The following is an 11,873-nucleotide window of genomic DNA, read 5'->3' as shown; positions in this document are numbered from 1 at the left end:
GGCCTCACGGTCTGGCTTGGGCTCTGGGTCGGCAACGTCCCGTCGATCTTTGATGCGGAGAAAGTCAAGCTCACTGAGCTCATCGAGGGTCGTTTAATTGACAGCACCGTCGTTGGCATCCACGTCGGGTCGGCCGCTGTGTTCCGCAACGACGTGACTCCGGAAACTGTAGGATTGTGCATCTGTTGCCATTTGACTCACCTCGGATGTAGGCGATTGCCAACATGCAGGAGGTCAAGGACGAGCTCGCCAAGGCCAAGATCACCGTACCGGTGACAATTGCCGACTATGCGGACACGTGGGCCGCCAACCCGTCGATGGTCGAAGCGGTACGACGCATTTCCTCGGCGTTTCTTGCGCTCGTAGCCCATGTTGCTTGCGTAGGTGGACATTGTGTCGGCGAATCAATACCCGTACTGGGAGAAGAAGAACGCCAACGAGTCGGCCGCGTGGTTTTACAAGCGCATGGAGCCGGTGATCGCGTCCGCCATCAAGTACAAGAAGAAGATTCTCATTTCGGAAACGGGCTGGGCCACCGGTGGTTTTGCTGCGAAAGCGGGTCCGTCGACGCCGGCGCAGGCGGCGGTACGCTCTCATCTTCATCTCTCGATGGTGGTCTGATGAAGGGTTAGAAATACTTGAACGACTTTTCGCTTTTGGCCAAGCAAATGGACTGGAACTACTACTACTTTACGTCGTTTGACATGGCGTTCAACTCGAACGAGACGGACACGGACAACGTCGAGCAGCACTTTGGCCTCTTCTACGCCAACGGCACCATGAAGCCGTGCTACGCCAACCTCACGGTCACGGGCACGTCGACGGTCGTGACCAAGGCGCCGTCGCAGCTAGCGACCGTGACGCCCGCACCCAAAGCCTCGTCGGCCAACAAGACGGACAATGCGACCGCCACCATCAAGCCGACGACGACGACGGTGCCGGGCGCGACGCCCAAGTCGGCCGCAATGGGAGCCGCACTCACGAGCCTCGTCTCGATGGCCGTGGCGTCGGTCGTCATGCTGGCTTTGTAATCGCAACACTAGGTTGGCAAACGTGTACTAGTATATTCCTTTGTCGTCTGTACATAAAGTAAACGTTTTGGCTTCCAAGACGTTGGCAGCGTCGAGAACAAAGGCAGACCGTGTACGACGCGATAGTCCACCGAGTACTAGTAAGCGATAACGATCCACCAACTCGAGCAACCAAGTAGCCTGGGTTGGCAATCCATCTACGCATGCGATGAGGCGCCAAAGAAGCCGTTGCGAAACGCTCCCCTGGATATAGACGCCTCTTATCAGACAGGCGGTGCATTTAAGAGCCATTCGTTTATCCAAGTACACGTCGGGGTGCAACCGATGCGCACACTGCGGCCGCTCTTGGCACGGGTCCTCTCGGTGCGCTTTGAGAAGGTCAAGACGTGGCGGGCGACTGAGCACCGGTTGTCGGCGCGCACCTTCTTCTGGCTCTGGCTCTTGGTCGCATTGCTGCACGCGCTGTTTGCGGCGCACCTCTTTTTCCTCGCCTACTGCCACCGCTACATTACGTCGGACTTGTTCAGCTACGAGCGGCGGACGCTGGGCCTCCCGCCCGACCTCACGGCCTCGATGGTGGCCTGCATTCTCGTCGGATTGCTTTTTTGCGAAGGCCTCGTGTCCATGGTTCGCTACCGGCAACTGGAGAAACGCATCGAACGCCTCACACTGGAGCGCGATTCGGGCAAGCGCCGGGCAGATGACGGCGCTCTCTCGATGAGCCTTTGCTTTCGCCGCCTCGGTGAGCTCTGGACAACGTACGTGGCCCACTTTGGCAGCCAGGGCGAGCTCTTTGCGTGGCGCTATGAAGTGCAGCGTACTTTGTCGCTGGCGTCGCAGTCGTTGGAGGTCGTCGCGATGTCGAAACAGTCGACTTCGTCGGGGCTCATATTGGCGTACGCCATGTGCATTGGTCTCAGCGGGATGCTCACACCGCTGCTCTTTCTCGCCAAGCTACCGCGCGTCGTCGAGCGCACGGCAGCGGCGCTCGTGCCCGCGCTACTGACCATGATCCTTGTCTGTCTCCTGCCGTGGATTGGTGTCAGTCCCTATATACGGTACTTTATGCTCTCAATTCAAGACAAGAACGATGTGCTGTCCGACGACGTGTGGTTTTACAATGCGATTCTCATGGGTCGAAAATTGTTTCTCATCTCGGGGGCCGAGACGATCACACGGCTGTTGCCATGCCTTTGTGTCTGGTGGAGCCTGCGGGACGTCGAGTATACGCTGTGCATGGCCTACGACAGTCGACTTCGCTACGTCGCGCCCCCCAGTCGCCCCCCGATGCCCCCCCGCAAACGAAACCGGTTTCATGGTGTCGCACTTCTGCGCTATACGATCGCCGTCAGTCGCATCGTAAGCCTCACGTGGGGCACGACTGTCGTCGCCCTATCCATCATCTACTCGTCCTGGAATGGACTCCGCACGCCATGCACTCCTGGCTGCCTCGCCGCTGTGAACCCGTGGTTCACGGTGGAGTGTCGCTGTGTCGTTCAAGTCGTTAACTGTGCGGCGCGGGGCATTTCCCAGGCAGCTGTGCCGGCGGCGTTGAGCGCCTTGCACCCCAGTACGTTGCAGTTGTTGATCATAGCGCATTGCCCGGACCTTGAGGTGCCGAATTTAGCGCGGTTTCCGCAACTCTTTGGCTTTGAAATCTACAATTCGACCATCGTCGAGTGGCCAAATCCCATCATGGCCGACGTCTTTACATCGCTGAGTTATATCGTACTCGTGTATACCAACGTGTCGGCCGTGCCCCGGGCCATCGCCCACAAATACTTGCCGCCGACGCTGACCGATGTCGAGATTATTGTTTCGGGGATCACCGAGATTGACGAAGTGACGGTCGCTGCTTGGACCAACCTCAACTCGCTCTTGATCGAGCAAGGCCAATTGCGCACCGTGCCCGCGTCTTTTCACAAGCTCACGCTGCTCGGCGGCCTCTCTCTCTTTGGCAACAACATCTCGGAGCTGCCAGCACGAACGCTGGGGGCTCTGAACGGTCTCACAACTCTGAATCTGGCGCAAAATCCACATTTGAGAAATATTCCCGACGATGTGAACCAAGCGCATCTGGGATGGATGCTGGACTTGTTTTTGGAAAACACGAGCGTTGCGGCGTGGTCGCCCACAGCGTTTGGTCGGTCGACCAATGTGTACATGAGCGGGACGCCGTACTGCACAGTCGTCGCCACCGATCCGGCGTGCCGTCCCAGCACCTACGATGGTAGCTATCGCTTTGGCGGTATGGCTCGTCAATTCAATTAGCTAAAGGGTATTAGACTAGTGCAAAATGACGACACATCCATCGAGTTTGCAATTATATCCACCCTGGAGCAACCGCTGTGTTTGGTGTTAGGGTGCGTGTTATTAGATTCGGCACACGATGCCGAATCCGCCCGTGTGCCGAATTGGGCGTGATTTTCTGCGACGATGGCGTCGCTTCCGCTGTACGTCCGCGCAAGCGCTGCCGCCGGCGCGCTCGCGACCGCAGCCTTTGGTGGTGCGTCCGCCCTCTCAATCTATGGCATCGTTATCATCGACGTCTGCGCTAGGCTACATCTACTCGCATGTGGAGACGGTGCCCGAGACAGGCCGCCGGCGCCTCATGCTCATGACCCCACGTACGCCGCCAGAAGCGCTCGCATGGACGCATTAACCTTGAGCTCGTTTAGAGGCCGAGCGGCGCTTGGGCGAAATGAGCTTTCGCGAGATCCTTCGCGACAACAGGGATGCGATCGTGCCGCCAAGCGACCCGGTACGCCCTCGAGGCGGTCCGACCGGATGCGTCACCGCCTGGCTTTGTAGCGGGCCAAGATGGTGCGCGCCGTGGGCGAGCGCATCGCAGCTGCGTCCAAGCGACCCGACTTCAAGTGGGACTTTGTCGTGATCGAGTCGCCCGAGCCCAATGCGTTTTGTCTTCCCGGTGGCAAGATTTGCGTGTACACGGGGCTCTTCAAGGTCGCCCTGAAGCGCAAGAAGCCATATTGCTCATTTGCTCTCTAGCTACTGCGCAACCAAGACAGCCTCGCGGCCGTGCTAAGCCATGAAGTCGCGCACGCGCTCGCACGTACGCCTTTTGCCTACTAGTACGTTCCTGGCTTGTAGCATCGCCTGTGTCTTAGGTCACAGCGCCGAGCAGCTCTCGGTGGGCAACCTCTTCTCTCTCTTTCTACTCTTTCTGTCTCCGGAAGCGAGCACGCTTGCATCTTCGGTACGGATGGGCGTCGACTGGCAGCGGTTTACGTGCCAGTATAACATGTACTAGGCGTTCGCACTGGGGGTGAACCTGCCAAAGTCGCGTGCGCACGAGTCGGAAGCCGACGCGATCGGGCTTGAGCTCATGGCCAAAGCCTGCTACGATCCGCGCGCGAGCCCGGCGGTACAACCGGGGACGCGTCTCGTCTTCCGAGTTGATACATTGATAGATTTTTGCCGATTGGGCCAAAATGGACGCGCCAAAGTCGCTCAAGTACTTTTCAACGCACCCGCCGAGCGCCGAGCGGGCCAAAGACCTTATGTATGCATCTCGGATGGCTGCTTGACTCGACTGTCGACTGCTGCCGTAGGAACCAGCTCGGCACGCCACTGCGTCACTTTGATACGCATTGCCACGACGTGCGCCGGCATTTTCAACAGACATAGCTTCCACAAAGTTATGCAAAAATGGAGCTATGCTGCCTACGCCAGCAAAGGGCCAAGCACCGCTTCGTTGCCCGTGTTCTTGGCTGTCTCGAGCGGCGTCGACCCGTCCTAGCCGTGTATTGTGGTATTGCTTTTCGGTGGTATCGCTACCTTGAGCTTGGCCGCGGTGCTCGCGCCGTGCGAGAGAAGCAACTGGACCATCTCGAGGTTGCCCATTTCAGCGGCGACATGCAGCGGCGTGCCGCCCATCTAGCCATGATGCGGCTGGCACGCGCTGCCAAAGGTTCAAGTGAGTACCTCATTCTCGACAGCGTTGACGTTGGCGCCGTGCGAGAGAAGGGTCTGCGCAATATCCATCTTGTGGTGGAGCACAGCAATGTGCAGCGGCGTCCAGCCCATCTACACGGCATAGCCGACAAGTTGTCCACCATTTGGTCCGCAAACATGCGTACCGCTTGCGGCGCGTCGACCGGGACCTTGGCGTGGTCCAACAGGTACGTAGCGCACTCGACGTGGCCTTCTTGCGCAGCCGTGTACAGCAACGTAATGCCATTCTAAGTGCTCTGTGTTTGTCGACCAAATTTAGGACAATTTGTACATTGTAGGTGGCGTGGACGTTGGCGCCGTGCGTGACCAAGAAGGCGAGGACCGACGCGTGGCCGTTCTGCACAGCTACGTACAAGGCATCCCAGCCATCCTAGCGCATACGGCGTCGTTTCTTGGGTCCACAGAGTGGGCGACAGGAGTGTATACCGGCGTATGGTATGTGAGATGGGCGCCGCGCGCGTGAAGGAGCTCGACGACGCCGACGTGGCCCATCTGGGCGGCAATCATGATCGGGGTGAACCCGTCCTACGCAAAAAGGACAAGTTGTCGATACGAAACGAAGAGTCGTGGGACCTACGACATTCGAGACGGCGTTGGCGTTGGCCTTTTCGTTCAATAGGAGCTGCACGATCGCATCGAAACCTTCTTGCGCCGCCAGGTACAGCGGCGTGAGGCCCATCTAGTCATATGGAATAAGAACGGATATGACGACGATAACGACGTCGTACGTCGTTGGGCGCGTCGCTGGGACAACCGTGCGAGATGAGCCACTGCACAATGTCAATGTGTCCATGCAGCGCTGCGGCGTGGAGCGCAGTCGTCCCATCCTACATAGACAACTTGTACACAGAAGGCACGGCGATGTAGCATACGGCAGCGGTCATTTGCAACTTGAGTGGCGCGCTCGCCTTGGTCGCAAACACCTCGATCATCTCGAGGTCGCCGGCCGACGACGCGATCTCGAGGGCGGAAATACCCTGCGCGTCGACCGCGTTGACGTCGGCGCCAAAGCCCAGCAGCGCCTCGACGCAGCCCAAGTGGTGGTTGTGCACGGCGCCATGCAGCGCCGACGTGCCATCCTACATCGCTCGCATGACGCGCGTCGATCGATACCGAGGATGAACCGTCGTCACGGCGTTGACATTGGCATGGCCCTGGTTGACGAGCAGCTGCAGCGTCGAGAGCTGGCCTTGGATCGACGCGGCCATGAGCGGCGTCACGTCGTCCTACAGAATGGCCATCTCGTGACGGCGAAAGCGTCAGGACGAGTCGTACGTGGCCCAGCGCGTCGGCGGCGACGCCGTGGCGCAGTAGCAGCGCGACAATGTCGTCGTAGCCCATGGCCGACGCCATGTGCAGCGGCGTCCAGCCCTCGTCGGGCGTGCGCCACGTGACGTCGGTGGCAGCGTCGGCCAGGAGCGACGTGACCTTCTCGATGTCACCTTCCGTGCACGAAACATAGAGCGGACTCGCCTAATGCAAAGACCGTGGTTGATGCGTCGCAGCAGCAGGCGCAAGCGTACGTGCTCGAGGTAGAGCTCCTTGGCGAGGAGCACCTGCAGCGCTTCGATCTCGGCCGCGCTGGTCATGTCGACGCAAGCAACAAAGTGTGACGTGCGATATCCGGATAATGTTGTCCGGAAAAGGGATGGTCGGCCAAACTTTCCCGCCACAGCGCCTGGGCAAAGCCATGGTAGTCTGCCTGCAGAGATGCTAGCGTTCGGAGCTATACTTCTAGTCGTCGCAAGGTTCGACAAGTTGTCTTCTTTTGTGCGACTACCGCTGTCCCCATGAACGACTATATGCTGCAGCATGAGCATCCTTGGTCATCGCCTCTCGGCAAGCGACCCTCGATTCATCGCACACCTCGCAAGGGCTGTTTTCATAAAGAGGTCGTAGGCCAAACGATCCAGAAGACTTCATGTAGAACACACGGGACTAAGATCGAAGCGCAGAGCAAGCGAGCTCGAGCCCAGCCCAAATTTGTCGTGTCTGTCAACACGCCAACCCGCCTCGCCCACCGCTGGCATGGCGGATACACCAACACACAGTTGTTGCCTCAAGTAGATCGGTCGTAATGAAGGACATTATACTAGAACATCGATACTGCGCTGTACTGTAGTTGGGCGGGGACTGGAGTTTGTTTCCCAGTGCCCTGTCTGCAACATTGCGCTGCAACCAGAAGAGTAGCCAAAATGGGTAAACCGACCGACCTGAGGACCACAACCCGGTCCACAACCTAGTGTCCGAGTTGTAGCATGGGACGATTGATTGCTCACGAGTCGTAGAGCTACTTTGGAAAATTCTCAGGGAACCGCAGCTGGCTGCATGAGAGAAAACCATGGGTATGACCTGGATGCTAGTCTGGTCCAAGGAATTTCCGTCGGCGTATTTGTGCCCTCAACCACATACCCCATTCATTGCGAGGAGGCGACTCGTGGCTTTTTCTGTGGCCAAAACGCCCTGTGCACCACAAAAGTCCCCAGAGAAACGCAGCGCGATGGTGGGCTCGTGCCGGTTTGTTGCTGGGTCCAGTCCATATAAATATAACTTCCGACAGATTTTTCAATTCGATCGAGTGCTGGTTGTTCCATGGGTTGTTCCTCCGCTTTTGAGCGGGTTGTGCCATTCTTTCAAGCGTTTGGTCGGGTTGAATGCGTGCGATCGTAGTAAAAGGGTTGGTTTCAATGCTTGAAGTAGAGCTTTCAATGGCAAGGTTTGGTCGACGCTACCACTCGTGTGTTTCGGGCATTCAATCTTGAGGCTGATAGTCGTTGAAGAGACGAGGTCCGAGTGCTACTGTTGGGAAGCTTGTGCTCTCTGATGCGTATATTAGAGAATGATTTTCCTCTTGGTCGGATTGCGATAGAATCTTGCGACGCGTCTCGACAAGCACAACGAGTTGCTGTGCACCCGCTATGGAAGGCTCGTGGGGCATGTGTTGGAACAACAACTCATACGCAACCCCACGGTGGGAAGGACCCTCGGACGACAAAAATGTACAATCTTGGGTCGTTTCAGGCGTACCAAGGTGTCAGCACAAGCTTGCATCGAGCTCGTGAGTCCCAAGGGGATGGTCTCGCATTCATCTCCCTGCTGCAGGATCAGCACGCACGAAGGTCCAAACGGAAGGGTGCCACTCTAAAGATACCCAACACAACCCCCGGCAGCCATGTCGTTGTTGAACTGAGAATCAAATAGAAGAGGTAGGCTGGCGGAGGATTGGCGGTCGCTGTGCCCGGTTGTACTAACCAGTTGCCGTTCGATTTGGAAGGTGCAGGGCAATGAACACACTTTTACATTTGCGGTCAGGAGCATGAAGGCCGAGTACTTTGACGTTGCGAGCCCAGATGCGTACGGGCTCGAGATGGCGCCGCCGCCGACGGCGACGATCCCAACTGAGACGATCCATGTCGCGCTCAAGGCCCGGAAGCAGCTCCGCCGGCATTTCATGACGCTGCCGGGACCGCTCCTCCTCTTCTTTGCGTTCATCGCGATGGTGCTGACGCACACGCCGATCCACCAAGTGTACATGGCCGACCACGGCGTGGCGACGGAGCTCAACCCGAAAGCAGCGGTAGCCATCCATTTGATGAAACGTCCAGTCTACAGCATGAAACGCTCATCGTCCATGGCATAGGACGTCGTGCCGTCCAAGACCGTTGTGAGCTTTATGAAAATCCGGGCCCTCGACGACATTCCCAAGTGGATCAACAACTCGGTGCTGCCGTCCGTCTTTCAGAATGTGACCATCAACGGTACCGAGCACAAAACTCGCACAAAACTGAGTTGACGCGATGCATTAGGCACGATTGTGGCGGGTCGCATTAGCTCGTACAACCAGCTCGTTGGTGCGGTCGACGTTTCGGTCTTCAACATGCCCAAGACCGCGTGCCAGAGCTCAAGTGACCTCAAAAACCATTACGGGCCGTGCGTTGACTTTGAGCTGGACTCACCGATCGATGGACCGGTCGAAAACCTTCGGGAGCGCAACCTGCGCCGCTTTCCGTGGTACACAATGTACATTCCGATCAGCAACCTAAAGCCGTACGATCGCTTCAAGCGCTGGCAAGTCGAAGGCACCAAAGGTGGCTACTACCTCTCGCCGACGACAAAGGAGGTCTTGGTCAAGATCACGACGTACAACGGCCAGCTCGACCTCTTTACGTACCAAGTGTTCAAAGTCGAAGTCGAAGAAGGCGGCGCTTGCAGCCCCACGTACAAAGTGCAGAGCATTCCAACCAACCCGTACTCGACGTCGCACATCAACATCGTCATGGACGCGATCGTCGGGCTTCTCGTTCTCCAAGTGCTCGGCCGCCGGCTCTGGATGCTTGCTCGTCAGTTCCGCGGCAAGGACCCGTGGTCCTGCGACATTGGCACGACCTTTATCGAGTGGTGCTCGATCGTCATTGTCGTCTTGTACTACGCTGCGTGGATCCAAGTTTGCAACAAGTTCTTCAACTCGGATCTCGACGGCCAAATCCAAGCGCTCGACAACTTTTACACTGACTTGTACAAGCTCCCCGAGACGGCCAACGTGACGACGGCGCCCGGTCAATACAACCAGCGCGACTACATGGGCAACAGCACGCAGCCGAACGTGTCGGACATCATCGACTCGTTTGGCGGCGCGATCGACTTTGTGTACATTGTATCGATCATTGCGTGCCTCCAGCTCGTGGTCCAGTACGTTTTTTTCATTTTTTGATTTGTGGAGATGATTGTCTTATCTTGTGTTTTGTATAGTGTGCTCGCAGCGTTTCAGTTTCACCCGACCATGAACGTCTTGACCAACACGATCGTGTCGAGTGTGAAGCGCCTCGGGTCGTTCCTCTTCATCTTCCTCTTGGTGGTCATGGCGCTCGCGACGTCCGGGTGCCTCCTCTTTGGTCCGCAGCTCGAAGAATTCAGCCGCCTCGACAAGTCGATGGTGACGTGCATCAACATGCTCTTTGGCGGCTACAGCTACGACCTCATCAAGGACGTCAACGACCTCGCGGTCGTGTGGTTTTGGGTCAGTCAGTCAATCGTGACGCTCGTGCTGGTCAACATCATGCTCGCGGTTGTCATCACGTCCCACCAAGAGATTGTTGACATTAACCTCGGGTATGGCATCATCGATTTCCGAGATGCATTGCTCATGTTTTCTTGTAGCAAGCGCTCGTTTGTGGACGAGTTCTTCCTTGTCATGCGGGATGTGATTAAGATTTACATTTTGCGGCGCCCGGACCTCTTCAAGAAGCTCACCAACCGCATGGAGATCGAGTCGCACACTGTGTGGACGACCAAGGACGTCGCGCTCGGGATCAACATTACCGAGCCCCGCGCCGAGCGGCTCATCTCCAAGCTCAAGCACTACGCAGCGTCCGTGGACGTCGAGGAGCCGGTACGCGGCGTCAACCAGATCACCGCGGCTTTGGATCGCGCGGTGGCGCCAAGCGGCCAGAGCGCCGATGCCAAGATGCAAGAGATGGACGCAAAGCTCGCCTTCTTGGTCGAGTGCATGAAGCAGCAGCAGCAACGCCTCATTTGAGTAGTGCAGTGGAATCCTTGTAGCATGCACCTCGAGTACACAGTCCTTTGCATGTATATTGTCTATCTATCGGTCGATCCATACATCACGTTTGGATTCAAGCGCCTTATGATCATGCTACTGACACTCCCAGTCGCTGTCTTGAGCGAGGGGCTTCAAGCGGCGACCAGGGTGTACCAAGACAGTGCACATCACTGGCTTCAAATATAGAAATCCTGTCGCCGCACATTTTCACATGGCTTCTTCGCTCAGGGGGATAAAGGGCGCGAGGCCTGCATTACCGCTGCACCTCGGGTGAGGCGTGGCGGGTTGCTTAGCGGAGATCGGAAACTAGAATGCTTGGCTCTGACCACCAGTCGTTGGTTTCGCTGAGCCGCCTTCTCTTGAACAGTCCGTTTCGACTCCTTGCAGGCGCGAAATACCCATATTTTGGACCGATCTCTAATGCATTGCGCCCTCACAAACTCGAGAACGGCATTTGACGCTCTCATTTTTGGCGTTGGCAGTCGTACCCTCGCATTGATGGGCGCGGTGGTCCTTTCGCCATGTAAAACGAAAATTGCGTTTTGGCGTTCGTGTTCCAAAAACTGACCTTGCAGAAACGACCTTGCTCTTGCAACTAGCCATCTTCTTCTTCGCCCGCTTTCGCCCGCTCACCGAGCTACGATTGCCCAGGCATCGGTGCGGACTTTTCTTGTCCACGCAGTCTTTCATGCGGAGGCTCCGGGTGCGCCCCACGACGCCGCGGTCCTTGCAAGGTGTATGAGCACATCGGCGCTGCTGCGAACGATCATTTAGGACCACCCGAGCAAACACCCGAGCGTCGAAAAAGCGGATGTTGGGCGTTAACAGCGACGTGCCACTGCGTTTCTATTGGTTAACGTGCGTTAGAAATAAATATATCTTCGACGGATCCTATTCTTGCACGTGGTCCTTCTCAACGTCAAACCGCCACAAGCCGCGCTCGGTTCGAAACAATTACTTTTGATTTTTCCCCACCATGCATCGTCTCATTGTCGCGCTGCTGACACTGCCCGTCATTGTCTCGAGCTTGGGGCTAGTACAAGAAGGCACCTGTGCGGCCAATTGTACATCTTCCAAAAAAGTGGTGTATTGCGCCCTCTCTGACTCTACGACTGCGTACGACGTCTCGTTCAGCAACCAGTGCGACTGCCTCGCCGCCAAGTGCAAGAACCGCAAGGTGCAGTGCTTTGCGAGCACGGCCAAAGCATGCGACCTGTCGTGCTTGTCCAAGCTCGCCAAGTGCAAGCCCAATCAAGTTGCACCTGTCTGCGGGTCCAACGGCGCGACGTACGACCACCTGTGCTACC

The 11,873-nt window shown here is 57.0% G+C and overlaps 5 protein-coding genes across 5 annotated transcripts in view; 4 read left to right on the top strand and 1 right to left on the bottom strand.

Moving 5' to 3' along the window:
* On the top strand, nt 1–1,120 carry SDRG_14034 (hypothetical protein). The gene is made up of 4 exons (XM_008620137.1): nt 1–168; nt 213–329; nt 385–585; nt 633–1,120. The coding sequence occupies exons 2-4, from the start codon at nt 225–227 to the stop codon at nt 1,029–1,031; spliced, it is 705 nt and encodes a 234-aa protein (XP_008618359.1). The 5' UTR covers nt 1–168; nt 213–224; the 3' UTR covers nt 1,032–1,120.
* A 194-nt stretch (nt 1,121–1,314) lies between these two features.
* SDRG_14033 (hypothetical protein) lies at nt 1,315–3,363 on the top strand. Its single transcript, XM_008620136.1, has one exon. It carries the CDS (start codon nt 1,356–1,358, stop codon nt 3,300–3,302), a length of 1,947 nt encoding a protein of 648 aa, XP_008618358.1. The 5' UTR covers nt 1,315–1,355; the 3' UTR covers nt 3,303–3,363.
* A 79-nt stretch (nt 3,364–3,442) lies between these two features.
* SDRG_14032 (hypothetical protein) lies at nt 3,443–4,679 on the top strand (the record flags this gene model as incomplete). Its single annotated transcript, XM_008620135.1, has 9 exons — nt 3,443–3,537; nt 3,590–3,658; nt 3,710–3,792; nt 3,843–3,995; nt 4,041–4,104; nt 4,160–4,248; nt 4,303–4,416; nt 4,463–4,554; nt 4,604–4,679. Exons 1-9 carry the CDS (start codon nt 3,468–3,470, stop codon nt 4,677–4,679), a joined length of 810 nt encoding a protein of 269 aa, XP_008618357.1. The 5' UTR covers nt 3,443–3,467.
* On the bottom strand, nt 4,639–6,625 carry SDRG_14031 (hypothetical protein). Its single transcript, XM_008620134.1, has 12 exons — nt 6,530–6,625; nt 6,282–6,479; nt 6,131–6,232; nt 5,879–6,085; nt 5,735–5,833; nt 5,584–5,685; nt 5,433–5,531; nt 5,278–5,376; nt 5,132–5,233; nt 4,977–5,078; nt 4,830–4,928; nt 4,639–4,787 (listed from the first exon to the last, which is right to left on the bottom strand). Exons 1-12 carry the CDS (start codon nt 6,593–6,595, stop codon nt 4,716–4,718), a joined length of 1,347 nt encoding a protein of 448 aa, XP_008618356.1. The 5' UTR covers nt 6,596–6,625; the 3' UTR covers nt 4,639–4,715.
* A 1,691-nt stretch (nt 6,626–8,316) lies between these two features.
* The window catches only part of SDRG_14030 (hypothetical protein), a gene marked incomplete at its 3' end in the record, with an annotated part of 4,323 nt that continues 766 nt past the window's right edge, over nt 8,317–11,873 (top strand). Inside the window, exons 1-4 of the mRNA XM_008620133.1 lie at nt 8,317–8,583; nt 8,647–8,764; nt 8,813–9,695; nt 9,756–10,115. Coding sequence (XP_008618355.1) covers nt 8,323–8,583; nt 8,647–8,764; nt 8,813–9,695; nt 9,756–10,115 — 1,622 coding nt within the window. The 5' untranslated portion in view covers nt 8,317–8,322. The remainder of the gene's footprint in view (nt 8,584–8,646; nt 8,765–8,812; nt 9,696–9,755; nt 10,116–11,873) is intronic.

Source organism: Saprolegnia diclina (assembly GCF_000281045.1).
Source record: "Saprolegnia diclina VS20 unplaced genomic scaffold supercont1.66, whole genome shotgun sequence".
NCBI classification, from domain to species: Eukaryota; Oomycota; class Saprolegniomycetes; order Saprolegniales; family Saprolegniaceae; genus Saprolegnia; species Saprolegnia diclina.
The sequence above is the reverse complement of the archived record's forward strand: the minus strand, read 5'-3'. Positions and strand labels throughout refer to the sequence as shown.